The sequence below is a fragment of the Poromitra crassiceps genome (genome assembly GCF_964638095.1).
Source record: "Poromitra crassiceps genome assembly, chromosome: 4".
In the NCBI taxonomy this organism is placed as follows: Eukaryota; Metazoa; Chordata; class Actinopteri; order Beryciformes; family Melamphaidae; genus Poromitra; species Poromitra crassiceps.
Window position 1 is genome coordinate 58,344,617 of NC_139626.1, and position 14,815 is coordinate 58,359,431.

At 47.7% G+C, this 14,815-nt stretch overlaps 2 protein-coding genes across 2 annotated transcripts; both read right to left on the minus strand.

Moving 5' to 3' along the window:
* Positions 1-1,236: 1,236 nt before the first annotated feature.
* LOC310775868 (lengsin-like) lies at positions 1,237-6,969 on the minus strand (the record flags this gene model as incomplete). Its single annotated transcript, XM_083635995.1, has 3 exons — positions 1,237-2,433; positions 3,186-3,346; positions 6,948-6,969. The coding sequence occupies 3 exons, from the start codon at positions 6,967-6,969 to the stop codon at positions 1,237-1,239; spliced, it is 1,380 nt and encodes a 459-aa protein (XP_083492121.1).
* Positions 6,970-8,592: 1,623 nt separating this feature from the next.
* Positions 8,593-14,325, minus strand: LOC310775869 (lengsin-like; the record flags this gene model as incomplete). Its single annotated transcript, XM_083635996.1, has 3 exons — positions 8,593-9,789; positions 10,542-10,702; positions 14,304-14,325. The coding sequence occupies 3 exons, from the start codon at positions 14,323-14,325 to the stop codon at positions 8,593-8,595; spliced, it is 1,380 nt and encodes a 459-aa protein (XP_083492122.1).
* Positions 14,326-14,815: the final 490 nt, after the last annotated feature.

Consider the following 14,815-nt stretch of genomic DNA (forward strand, 5'->3'; position numbering starts at 1 on the left):
GACAGTTACCCCCCAACACCACTAACACCTCTACACATTGTGACAGTTACCCCCCAACACCACTAACACCTCTACACATCGTGACAGTTACCCCCCAACACCACTAACACCTCTACACATCATCACAGTTACCCCCCAACACCACTAACACCTCTACACATCGTGACAGAGTTACCCCCCAACACCACTAACACCTCTACACATCGTGACAGTTACCCCCCAACACCACTAACACCTCTACACATCGTGACAGAGTTACCCCCCAACACCACTAACACCTCTACACATCGTCACAGTTACCCCCCAACACCACTAACACCTCTACACATCGTGACAGTTACCCCCCAACACCACTAACACCTCTACACATCGTCACAGTTACCCCCCAACACCACTAACACCTCTACACATCGTGACAGTTACCCCCCAACACCACTAACACCTCTACACATCGTGACAGAGTTACCCCCCAACACCACTAACACCTCTACACATCGTCACAGTTACCCCCCAACACCACTAACACCTCTACACATCGTGACAGTTACCCCCCAACACCACTAATACCTCTACACATCGTGACAGTTACCCCCCAACACCACTAACACCTCTACACATCGTCACAGTTACCCCCCAACACCACTAACACCTCTACACATCGTCACAGTTACCCCCCAACACCACTAACACCTCTACACATCGTGACAGAGTTACCCCCCAACACCACTAACACCTCTACACATCGTGACAGTTACCCCCCAACACCACTAAGACCTCTACACATCGTCACAGTTACCCCCCAACACCACTAACACCTCTACACATCGTGACAGTTACCCCCCAACACCACTAACACCTCTACACATCGTGACAGAGTTACCCCCCAACACCACTAACACCTCTACACATCGTCACAGTTACCCCCCAACACCACTAACACCTCTACACATTGTGACAGAGTTACCCCCCAACACCACTAACACCTCTACACATTGTGACAGTTACCCCCCAACACTGGTCAGGATTTGCCTTCAAATGAATACAAAACACGCAACAAATGTCACACATCACTCCTGTGCATATTGAGGGGGGTAATGATTTGTTTATTTTGAAATGACTCTGGATATAAATCTACAATTGGCATGTCAATAATATGGTAGCCTACTGTGTCAAAATAACAAGATGGACTAAGCTTTGATGTTCATAAAAAATGTGTCATTGAAACAAAAGCATTTTCTATATGAAATATTCCAGGCACTTGTTTCTTTCATCATCCAGTTCTTGGGTCTCAATTTCAAACTTCTTCATCGCAATGAAGTACTGCACGAAGGGCTCTCCGAGGGCAGTGCGGATGACCAGGTCGTCTCCTAAAGACTCCAGAGCATCGTCCAGCTTCACAGGAATGGCAAACTGTTTCTGCTGAGAGGGGGACTTGCTTAACTCGCTCTCGATAGCCAGGTTGCGCTTGATGCCGTCGAGTCCTGCTGCCACAGTGGCGGCCAGCACGACGTAAGGGTTGGCCATGGCTGAGCCCAGCTTGTTGTCGATGTGCGTCTCCCTCCCGCCGTGGCATTTGACGTTGAAGGAGCTGCTGTTGTCGTTGCGGCCGACAGTGGCGTACAGCGACCGCTTGGGGTCTTTGGCCACGCGGCTCCGACAGCCCAGGCCGGGCGACGTCAGGCAGCTCAGGGCGGCGGAGTGTGCGAGGAGCCCGGCCAGCCACTTCCTGCCGATCTCAGAGAGCTCGCCTCCCCTCTCTCCGCTGCGGAACAGGCCGCGGCGGCCGTTGGCGTCCCACAGACTGTGAGAGAGCACTCCGGCGTTGTGCAGGCCGTCGTCGGCGTCGGCGTCGGCGAAGAAGCTGGCCACGTAGCCGTGCTTACGGGCCATCTCTTTGATGCCGGTGCGGAAGGTGAAGGCGCTGTCGGCGGCGTCGATCCCAAACTCTGGCCTCAAGTTGATCTCCATTTGGCCGGGGCCGCTGGCCGAGGCGAAGCTGTCCACGTCCACGCCCATGCAGTACATGCCGTCCACCAGCTGCTGGAAGAAGGGCAGGTCGTGGTTGCTCAGCAGGGTGGTAGCGGGGAACATGAGGGTCTTGGGGCCGATTCGGTCCGGCGCTCCCAGGACGCAGCATTCGTAGGCGAAGGAGGAATGCAGGGAGAAGCCCAGGCTCTGCAGCTGGCCCAGGAGCAGCTTGGCGATGAGGCGGGGCGAGGTGCGGAGGGGGCTCCCGCTCACGGTGCACGGGTCACAGATCACCCGGGCCGTCTGCTCCGCCCAGGGCAGGAGCCTGAAGGTAGAGAGGTCAGCGGTCAGGAGAATGTCGCTGCTGAAGTTGGCGGTGTTGGCGTTGTCCACGTCATTGCACTTGGGGCTCAGGGTCAGCTCCAAGTAGCCTCTCGGCATCGATATCCCCCACATCGCTTTCTCCTGTGGATGTAAAGGTTGATATTGATTGAACCCCTCACTGGTCCTGTCTCCTGATTTCCTCCTCTACTTAATCTCAAAATGATCCTTTGCTCAATTTTACTTGTTTATATAAGGTTGTTGATCTAGAGATTGGGGAATTGGCCAAGTACAATTGGGGAGAAAATGAGGGAATGAATCGGAAAAAACAATAACAAAAAATAAATAAAGATGGAGTCTGTCAGTAAGCTGACACTGTCAGATGATGCTTTTGTTTTTTTCACAGAACCATTTGGGAACGCGCTCGGCAAACCTTTGAAACAGGCAGACACTTTTCAAAAGCTATACTTGGCAGGTGATTGGATGAACCATCCTGTTTATCACAGGCTGGCTTCTCGCTGGCGTCACACCTAAAGCCCGCCCCCGTAGCTGCCTCATAGGACATTGATTGGTGTGAACCACTGGCGGTTCAGATTCAAACCAATAGATTGGAGCGTGGCGAGGTGGATTTGTTTGATCGAGATCTCATGACCTTGTGCGAATCCGGCTGCCTCGCAAGGTTAAGAGCCTGCAGCATTATCGTCAAATTTGCATTACCGGTACTTACTCTTTTATTATTATTTCATTATTATTATTACTGTCACACTTTTTATTGTATTTTTCTTTGTCATCATCCCCAACACACGGCACTTGTAAAAAATCAAATCATTTAATGATAACCCGTTGACCTTTACCGATGAAGGCTAAGACAGGAAGACAGCTTGACAGATAGTTACATGGAAGAATCGGACGGGCACGGTCTTGGACCTGGACACCCCGTGGAGGTCGGTGGCCTCGAAGCGGACAAAGCTGATGTTCTCCCTGGCAATCTGCTGCTTGATCTGCTCCATGGCTGAGATGAAGCCCTGAGAGTTCTCAGTGTTCTCTTTCCCGTTATCTGTAGGAAGATCAAGTTAACCAGAAAGTTCATCCTGAAGCTAGAAAAGGTGTCATTGAAGCGAGAATTTGATTCCAAATGCTACTCTGCACGGCTGGACTGTAATGTATTCTTACCGGTGCGATGGCCGGCGGGCCGCTGCGTTTTGGGCCGGTCAGGTTGGTGAAAAAGTATGTATTATGTATTTGATTGGGCCGGTAGCGGCCCAATCAACATTATCTGTGCTGTTTACAACAAGCTCTGTGGCCATTAGTATCTGTTTATGGGTGTACGAGGCGTACCTGAAGGCACCATGAGGGGCTCACCCACTCTTTTTACCGTGCAGAGCGAAGTAGACGGTCAATGGATTTTACGTGCAGATAGCGCGACTACGCTTCCTCAAAGTGCGGATGGCGTGACCGCAGTCCATTCAGGCGTCAATAATGAATGATTCTGGTCTCTGGAGTGGCCCTCTAACCAATCAACGTTGGTCCACGTACAATTGGGCCAGCCCATAGCAACTGTTAGTTTTCGGTTTTTGAGCGACAGAAAAGTGGATTTTATGCAACAATTTGGATGCAACAACTAGGTGTCATTAAAAGAAGAGGATGTTTTACATCGGATAGCGCCTTAACTTCACGTGAAGACTCAGGTAGGAGCCAGCATTTAGACCTAGACGTGAAAATGGCACAGTGTAAAATGGGAAATGCGTTACATTCGCCGGGCGCTAATGCGCTCAGTATGAGCCAGAAGTGCCCGGCGAGCGGGGTAAAGTTGTAACAGACTATGGGGAAAGATACATCAAATATGGGAAATGTTTGTGTGGCTATATTATGTCCAAAGTAATCTACTCTATATTTTTCGGTTTGGAGTATCTATGCGAGCGCGAGCTCGAAAAATTGGGCCGATTCGAAATTGTGGGCCTGTCTGACACATGGCAGGTAGCTTTTTTGGTCCCAGTCCAGCCCTGCTACTCTGTAGAGAAGGGGAAAAAAGACGTACCAAAAAAAAAAACGAGTCTTATTTTCCACGTTTTTCATTCATGATATCAACAAGTGCAAACCTTTTAGACCAGTGATACTCAACTTGCGGCCCAGGGGCCAGATGTGGCCCGCGATAGGGTGCCAAGTGGCCCCCTGGCCATTTTCTAATTCACAATGAAAACTATAAAGCAGGGACACCCAACTTGCTTTGCCCAGGGGCCACTTTCGTGAAATGATAGGAGGCCAGTTAATAAACAAACAATATACATTTTTCTGTAGCGGATTGTAGGTTTTTGTCAGGCAGCCGGAGTTTAGTCTGACAATGTTGTGCACACCGGATAGTTAGTTAGGTTAAGTCAATTAGGTTAAGTACATACATAAGTGACTGCAGCGAGCAGACGGCGGTATTTGACAATTTAGCTGGAGCTCAGTCAAACTTTATTTCACGTTCGTTTTTATTGTGAGTTCGATTCTAATTCACAATGAAAACGAACGTGAAATTATTAGAAAATGGTCGGGGGGCCACTCTGCCGCGGGCTGCATCTGGCCCCCGGGCCGCAAGTTGAGTATCCCTGCTATAAAGTTTGACTGAGCTCCAGCTAAATTCTCAAATATCACCACCTGCTCGCCACTTAGGTACTAACTAACTTAACTTATCTTATACTGTGTGCACAAAATTGTCAGTGTAAACTCCGGCTGACATCCCAAATACCTACAATCTGCTACAGATTTTTTTTTATTAATGTTTGTTTATTAAAGGAACACTCCGCCCATTTTCAACCAGCTTTGTATCATTAGAACATCAGTAGTATATCAGAAAACTGTAAACGGATCGTGACCAACAACGTGTGTGTGTTTAATTTAACTAGCTGGCAGAAAAGGGGCAGAATTACTGGTGGCTAACGTTAGATTTGTGTGGGCTCAGTTTTGAACCTAACATTTGGTTACGTTAAGGAGAGATAGAAACACAGCAGCAGGCAGCCTACACAGTATGTAATGGAGAGAGTTCCTGGAAACAGGCGAGTTGAATTCACAGTTGAAGACTTGTAACATTACTCAAATTGAAAACAGGAAAGAACGTGAAGTTTCTTCTTTCTTAACATTTTCACAACACAACCGACTTCTGCTTATCTTCCTCTCCGCTTTACCACTTCTCTGAACTGGGGATAAGGTACGCTTGTTTAATGCCGCCTGTGCGTCCCCCGTGTGTCGCGGTTGAGTGGAGATAGCCTTTTTTATGATTAAATCTGCCAAATGTTTAATTCGAACAGATAATCATGATGGTCCGATGTAGAAGTGTCAGAGGTCGATGGGGGTCGGCCCATCGACGATGGTCGATGCCATCGTCCATGGTGCCAACCCTAGTACACAAAGGAGAATACTGTCACAGAGGACTAAGAGATGACTTACCATCTAAGGAAACCAGAAAATGTCACATTTGATAAGCTGGAATCAGAGAATTAGGACATTTTTCTTACAGAAATGGCTCGAAATGATGAACAGATGATCAAAATAGGCAATTAATGTAATATTTGGCAATGAATTGATGGATTTACTAATTGTTGCAGCTCTTTATCAGTTTTTATAAAATGTATTTTTATGTATTTTCAAAATACAAAATACGTATTTGTATCGCAAATACATTTTTCAGACGAGTATTTTGTATTTGTATTGTGTTACATTTTTTGAGCAAGTATTTGTAATTTGTATCAAAATACTTTATGATGTATTTTCGCCCATCTCTGAGCCTATTGAAGAATGCATTTTTACTTTTACTTTAGTTGTTTACTTTCTTCTCATGTGCACTATATTGATTAATGTAGATTCATGTTTATGTATTTAGAACTCACAAATCACATCATAATGATGTAGCCTAGAGAAGCACCTCATCAGCCAAGATTTATGTGGCAGACAGTATCTAGCTATTTATTTCCTACTAGCCTAAATACAACTGGATAGGAAATCTAATTGACCAGATTCTGATCAATCAGAACATAATGTCCAGAAGGGATTAAAAAGCTGTCATTACTGTATCAGCCTCGGGAGTTGCTTGTGGGACACTGCAGGGTGTCCTCCTGACATGACGTGAATGTTGCTCTCCTGACTGAGACATGCTGCTGTCTAACGTGACGTCTGCCAGGCCACCATGCTGCACCACAGAAAACACATGCCTTGCAGTTGGCTAAATCAAATCTGACGCTAAGCCATTTTCCCCACCAGCTTTCTGCAAAGACCCGCCCCATCCCTGTTCTCTGATTGGCTCAGACAGGGCTCAGACCCGATTAGAGCCAATCAGCGAGCAGAGGCTCAGCCTGATGCCTAAAACTAACCAATCTACCAACAAAGGCAGCAGTACTAACCAACCAGGCGCAGAGTAGGATTGGTTTTCATGACACAATGCAGGTGGGATGAAAATACGGAACAAACCCCATCCCGCATTGGTTCAAAAGGGGAACGCATGATTTCACTGTCAGATACGGGACAATTCCGTATTTTAAGGGATGGGTGGGAACCCTACTTCCCTTTCCTTCTTTCTTCGTGGACATTGAGCAGACCCGTGTCATGATTCCCCTCACAGTGTGGCTTGCTCCTTCTTTACATCGCACATATTTCCATCTCTCTCAACCCCACTGAGCTACCTGACAGAACACCTCTACACATCGTGACAGTTACCCCCAACACCACTAACACCTCTACACATCGTGACAGAGTTACCCCCCAACACCACTAACACCTCTACACATCGTGACAGAGTTACCCCCAAACACCACTAACACCTCTACACATCGTGACAGTTACCCCCCAACACCACTAACACCTCTACACATCGTGACAGTTACCCCCCAACACCACTAACACCTCTACACATCGTGACAGTTACCCCCCAACACCACTAACACCTCTACACATCGTGATAGAGTTACCCCCCAACACCACTAACACCTCTACACATCGTCACAGTTACCCCCCAACACCACTAACACCTCTACACACCGTGACAGAGTTACCCCCCAACACCACTAACACCTCTACACATCGTGACAGTTACCCCCCAACACCACTAACACCTCTACACATCGTGACAGAGTTACCCCCCAACACCACTAACACCTCTACACATCGTGACAGAGTTACCCCCCAACACCACTAACACCTCTACACATCGTGACAGTTACCCCCCAACACCACTAACACCTCTACACATCGTGACAGAGTTACCCCCCAACACCACTAACACCTCTACACATCGTGACAGTTACCCCCCAACACCACTAACACCTCTACACATCATCACAGTTACCCCCCAACACCACTAACACCTCTACACATCGTGACAGAGTTACCCCCCAACACCACTAACACCTCTACACATCGTGACAGTTACCCCCCAACACCACTAACACCTCTACACATCGTGACAGAGTTACCCCCCAACACCACTAACACCTCTACACATCGTGACAGAGTTACCCCCCAACACCACTAACACCTCTACACATCGTGACAGTTACCCCCCAACACCACTAACACCTCTACACATCGTCACAGTTACCCCCCAACACCACTAACACCTCTACACATCGTGACAGTTACCCCCCAACACCACTAACACCTCTACACATCGTGAGAGAGTTACCCCCCAACACCACTAATACCTCTACACATCGTCACAGTTACCCCCCAACACCACTAACACCTCTACACATCGTCACAGTTACCCCCCAACACCACTAACACCTCTACACATCGTGACAGAGTTACCCCCCAACACCACTAACACCTCTACACATCGTGACAGTTACCCCCCAACACCACTAAGACCTCTACACATCGTCACAGTTACCCCCCAACACCACTAACACCTCTACACATCGTGACAGTTACCCCCCAACACCACTAACACCTCTACACATCGTGACAGAGTTACCCCCCAACACCACTAACACCTCTACACATCGTCACAGTTACCCCCCAACACCACTAACACCTCTACACATTGTGACAGAGTTACCCCCCAACACCACTAACACCTCTACACATTGTGACAGTTACCCCCCAACACTGGTCAGGATTTGCCTTCAAATGAATACAAAACACGCAACAAATGTCACACATCACTCCTGTGCATATTGAGGGGGGTAATGATTTGTTTATTTTGAAATGACTCTGGATATAAATCTACAATTGGCATGTCAATAATATGGTAGCCTACTGTGTCAAAATAACAAGATGGACTAAGCTTTGATGTTCATAAAAAATGTGTCATTGAAACAAAAGCATTTTCTATATGAAATATTCCAGGCACTTGTTTCTTTCATCATCCAGTTCTTGGGTCTCAATTTCAAACTTCTTCATCGCAATGAAGTACTGCACGAAGGGCTCTCCGAGGGCAGTGCGGATGACCAGGTCGTCTCCTAAAGACTCCAGAGCATCGTCCAGCTTCACAGGAATGGCAAACTGTTTCTGCTGAGAGGGGGACTTGCTTAACTCGCTCTCGATAGCCAGGTTGCGCTTGATGCCGTCGAGTCCTGCTGCCACCGTGGCGGCCAGCACGACGTAAGGGTTGGCCATGGCTGAGCCCAGCTTGTTGTCGATGTGCGTCTCCCTCCCGCCGTGGCATTTGACGTTGAAGGAGCTGCTGTTGTCGTTGCGGCCGACAGTGGCGTACAGCGACCGCTTGGGGTCTTTGGCCACGCGGCTCCGACAGCCCAGGCCGGGCGACGTCAGGCAGCTCAGGGCGGCGGAGTGTGCGAGGAGCCCGGCCAGCCACTTCCTGCCGATCTCAGAGAGCTCGCCTCCCCTCTCTCCGCTGCGGAACAGGCCGCGGCGGCCGTTGGCGTCCCACAGACTGTGAGAGAGCACTCCGGCGTTGTGCAGGCCGTCGTCGGCGTCGGCGTCGGCGAAGAAGCTGGCCACGTAGCCGTGCTTACGGGCCATCTCTTTGATGCCGGTGCGGAAGGTGAAGGCGCTGTCGGCGGCGTCGATCCCAAACTCTGGCCTCAAGTTGATCTCCATTTGGCCGGGGCCGCTGGCCGAGGCGAAGCTGTCCACGTCCACGCCCATGCAGTACATGCCGTCCACCAGCTGCTGGAAGAAGGGCAGGTCGTGGTTGCTCAGCAGGGTGGTAGCGGGGAACATGAGGGTCTTGGGGCCGATTCGGTCCGGCGCTCCCAGGACGCAGCATTCGTAGGCGAAGGAGGAATGCAGGGAGAAGCCCAGGCTCTGCAGCTGGCCCAGGAGCAGCTTGGCGATGAGGCGGGGCGAGGTGCGGAGGGGGCTCCCGCTCACGGTGCACGGGTCACAGATCACCCGGGCCGTCTGCTCCGCCCAGGGCAGGAGCCTGAAGGTGGAGAGGTCAGCGGTCAGGAGAATGTCGCTGCTGAAGTTGGCGGTGTTGGCGTTGTCCACGTCATTGCACTTGGGGCTCAGGGTCAGCTCCAAGTAGCCTCTCGGCATCGATATCCCCCACATCGCTTTCTCCTGTGGATGTAAAGGTTGATATTGATTGAACCCCTCACTGGTCCTGTCTCCTGATTTCCTCCTCTACTTAATCTCAAAATGATCCTTTGCTCAATTTTACTTGTTTATATAAGGTTGTTGATCTAGAGATTGGGGAATTGGCCAAGTACAATTGGGGAGAAAATGAGGGAATGAATCGGAAAAAACAATAACAAAAAATAAATAAAGATGGAGTCTGTCAGTAAGCTGACACTGTCAGATGATGCTTTTGTTTTTTTCACAGAACCATTTGGGAACGCGCTCGGCAAACCTTTGAAACAGGCAGACACTTTTCAAAAGCTATACTTGGCAGGTGATTGGATGAACCATCCTGTTTATCACAGGCTGGCTTCTCGCTGGCGTCACACCTAAAGCCCGCCCCCGTAGCTGCCTCATAGGACATTGATTGGTGTGAACCACTGGCGGTTCAGATTCAAACCAATAGATTGGAGCGTGGCGAGGTGGATTTGTTTGATCGAGATCTCATGACCTTGTGCGAATCCGGCTGCCTCGCAAGGTTAAGAGCCTGCAGCATTATCGTCAAATTTGCATTACCGGTACTTACTCTTTTATTATTATTTCATTATTATTATTACTGTCACACTTTTTATTGTATTTTTCTTTGTCATCATCCCCAACACACGGCACTTGTAAAAAATCAAATCATTTAATGATAACCCGTTGACCTTTACCGATGAAGGCTAAGACAGGAAGACAGCTTGACAGATAGTTACATGGAAGAATCGGACGGGCACGGTCTTGGACCTGGACACCCCGTGGAGGTCGGTGGCCTCGAAGCGGACAAAGCTGATGTTCTCCCTGGCAATCTGCTGCTTGATCTGCTCCATGGCTGAGATGAAGCCCTGAGAGTTCTCAGTGTTCTCTTTCCCGTTATCTGTAGGAAGATCAAGTTAACCAGAAAGTTCATCCTGAAGCTAGAAAAGGTGTCATTGAAGCGAGAATTTGATTCCAAATGCTACTCTGCACGGCTGGACTGTAATGTATTCTTACCGGTGCGATGGCCGGCGGGCCGCTGCGTTTTGGGCCGGTCAGGTTGGTGAAAAAGTATGTATTATGTATTTGATTGGGCCGGTAGCGGCCCAATCAACATTATCTGTGCTGTTTACAACAAGCTCTGTGGCCATTAGTATCTGTTTATGGGTGTACGAGGCGTACCTGAAGGCACCATGAGGGGCTCACCCACTCTTTTTACCGTGCAGAGCGAAGTAGACGGTCAATGGATTTTACGTGCAGATAGCGCGACTACGCTTCCTCAAAGTGCGGATGGCGTGACCGCAGTCCATTCAGGCGTCAATAATGAATGATTCTGGTCTCTGGAGTGGCCCTCTAACCAATCAACGTTGGTCCACGTACAATTGGGCCAGCCCATAGCAACTGTTAGTTTTCGGTTTTTGAGCGACAGAAAAGTGGATTTTATGCAACAATTTGGATGCAACAACTAGGTGTCATTAAAAGAAGAGGATGTTTTACATCGGATAGCGCCTTAACTTCACGTGAAGACTCAGGTAGGAGCCAGCATTTAGACCTAGACGTGAAAATGGCACAGTGTAAAATGGGAAATGCGTTACATTCGCCGGGCGCTAATGCGCTCAGTATGAGCCAGAAGTGCCCGGCGAGCGGGGTAAAGTTGTAACAGACTATGGGGAAAGATACATCAAATATGGGAAATGTTTGTGTGGCTATATTATGTCCAAAGTAATCTACTCTATATTTTTCGGTTTGGAGTATCTATGCGAGCGCGAGCTCGAAAAATTGGGCCGATTCGAAATTGTGGGCCTGTCTGACACATGGCAGGTAGCTTTTTTGGTCCCAGTCCAGCCCTGCTACTCTGTAGAGAAGGGGAAAAAAGACGTACCAAAAAAAAAAACGAGTCTTATTTTCCACGTTTTTCATTCATGATATCAACAAGTGCAAACCTTTTAGACCAGTGATACTCAACTTGCGGCCCAGGGGCCAGATGTGGCCCGCGATAGGGTGCCAAGTGGCCCCCTGGCCATTTTCTAATTCACAATGAAAACTATAAAGCAGGGACACCCAACTTGCTTTGCCCAGGGGCCACTTTCGTGAAATGATAGGAGGCCAGTTAATAAACAAACAATATACATTTTTCTGTAGCGGATTGTAGGTTTTTGTCAGGCAGCCGGAGTTTAGTCTGACAATGTTGTGCACACCGGATAGTTAGTTAGGTTAAGTCAATTAGGTTAAGTACATACATAAGTGACTGCAGCGAGCAGACGGCGGTATTTGACAATTTAGCTGGAGCTCAGTCAAACTTTATTTCACGTTCGTTTTTATTGTGAGTTCGATTCTAATTCACAATGAAAACGAACGTGAAATTATTAGAAAATGGTCGGGGGGCCACTCTGCCGCGGGCTGCATCTGGCCCCCGGGCCGCAAGTTGAGTATCCCTGCTATAAAGTTTGACTGAGCTCCAGCTAAATTCTCAAATATCACCACCTGCTCGCCACTTAGGTACTAACTAACTTAACTTATCTTATACTGTGTGCACAAAATTGTCAGTGTAAACTCCGGCTGACATCCCAAATACCTACAATCTGCTACAGATTTTTTTTTATTAATGTTTGTTTATTAAAGGAACACTCCGCCCATTTTCAACCAGCTTTGTATCATTAGAACATCAGTAGTATATCAGAAAACTGTAAACGGATTGTGACCAACAACGTGTGTGTGTTTAATTTAACTAGCTGGCAGAAAAGGGGCAGAATTACTGGTGGCTAACGTTAGATTTGTGTGGGCTCAGTTTTGAACCTAACATTTGGTTACGTTAAGGAGAGATAGAAACACAGCAGCAGGCAGCCTACACAGTATGTAATGGAGAGAGTTCCTGGAAACAGGCGAGTTGAATTCACAGTTGAAGACTTGTAACATTACTCAAATTGAAAACAGGAAAGAACGTGAAGTTTCTTCTTTCTTAACATTTTCACAACACAACCGACTTCTGCTTATCTTCCTCTCCGCTTTACCACTTCTCTGAACTGGGGATAAGGTACGCTTGTTTAATGCCGCCTGTGCGTCCCCCGTGTGTCGCGGTTGAGTGGAGATAGCCTTTTTTATGATTAAATCTGCCAAATGTTTAATTCGAACAGATAATCATGATGGTCCGATGTAGAAGTGTCAGAGGTCGATGGGGGTCGGCCCATCGACGATGGTCGATGCCATCGTCCATGGTGCCAACCCTAGTACACAAAGGAGAATACTGTCACAGAGGACTAAGAGATGACTTACCATCTAAGGAAACCAGAAAATGTCACATTTGATAAGCTGGAATCAGAGAATTAGGACATTTTTCTTACAGAAATGGCTCGAAATGATGAACAGATGATCAAAATAGGCAATTAATGTAATATTTGGCAATGAATTGATGGATTTACTAATTGTTGCAGCTCTTTATCAGTTTTTATAAAATGTATTTTTATGTATTTTCAAAATACAAAATACGTATTTGTATCGCAAATACATTTTTCAGACGAGTATTTTGTATTTGTATTGTGTTACATTTTTTGAGCAAGTATTTGTAATTTGTATCAAAATACTTTATGATGTATTTTCGCCCATCTCTGAGCCTATTGAAGAATGCATTTTTACTTTTACTTTAGTTGTTTACTTTCTTCTCATGTGCACTATATTGATTAATGTAGATTCATGTTTATGTATTTAGAACTCACAAATCACATCATAATGATGTAGCCTAGAGAAGCACCTCATCAGCCAAGATTTATGTGGCAGACAGTATCTAGCTATTTATTTCCTACTAGCCTAAATACAACTGGATAGGAAATCTAATTGACCAGATTCTGATCAATCAGAACATAATGTCCAGAAGGGATTAAAAAGCTGTCATTACTGTATCAGCCTCGGGAGTTGCTTGTGGGACACTGCAGGGTGTCCTCCTGACATGACGTGAATGTTGCTCTCCTGACTGAGACATGCTGCTGTCTAACGTGACGTCTGCCAGGCCACCATGCTGCACCACAGAAAACACATGCCTTGCAGTTGGCTAAATCAAATCTGACGCTAAGCCATTTTCCCCACCAGCTTTCTGCAAAGACCCGCCCAGTCCCTGTTCTCTGATTGGCTCAGACAGGGCTCAGACCCGATTAGAGCCAATCAGCGAGCAGAGGCTCAGCCTGATGCCTAAAACTAACCAATCTACCAACAAAGGCAGCAGTACTAACCAACCAGGCGCAGAGTAGGATTGGTTTTCATGACACAATGCAGGTGGGATGAAAATACGGAACAAACCCCATCCCGCATTGGTTCAAAAGGGGAACGCATGATTTCACTGTCAGATACGGGACAATTCCGTATTTTAAGGGATGGGTGGGAACCCTACTTCCCTTTCCTTCTTTCTTCGTGGACATTGAGCAGACCCGTGTCATGATTCCCCTCACAGTGTGGCTTGCTCCTTCTTTACATCGCACATATTTCCATCTCTCTCAACCCCACTGAGCTACCTGACAGAACACCTCTACACATCGTGACAGTTACCCCCCAACACCACTAACACCTCTACACATCGTGACAGAGTTACCCCCCAACACCACTAACACCTCTACACATCGTGACAGAGTTACCCCCAAACACCACTAACACCTCTACACATCGTGACAGTTACCCCCCAACACCACTAACACCTCTACACATCGTGACAGTTACCCCCCAACACCACTAACACCTCTACACATCGTGACAGTTACCCCCCAACACCACTAACACCTCTACACATCGTGATAGAGTTACCCCCCAACACCACTAACACCTCTACACATCGTCACAGTTACCCCCCAACACCACTAACACCTCTACACACCGTGACAGAGTTACCCCCCAACACCACTAACACCTCTACACATCGTGACAGTTACCCCCCAACACCACTAACACCTCTACACATCGTGACAGAGTTACCCCCCAACACCACTAACACCTCTACACATCGTGACAGAGTTACCCCCCAACACCACTA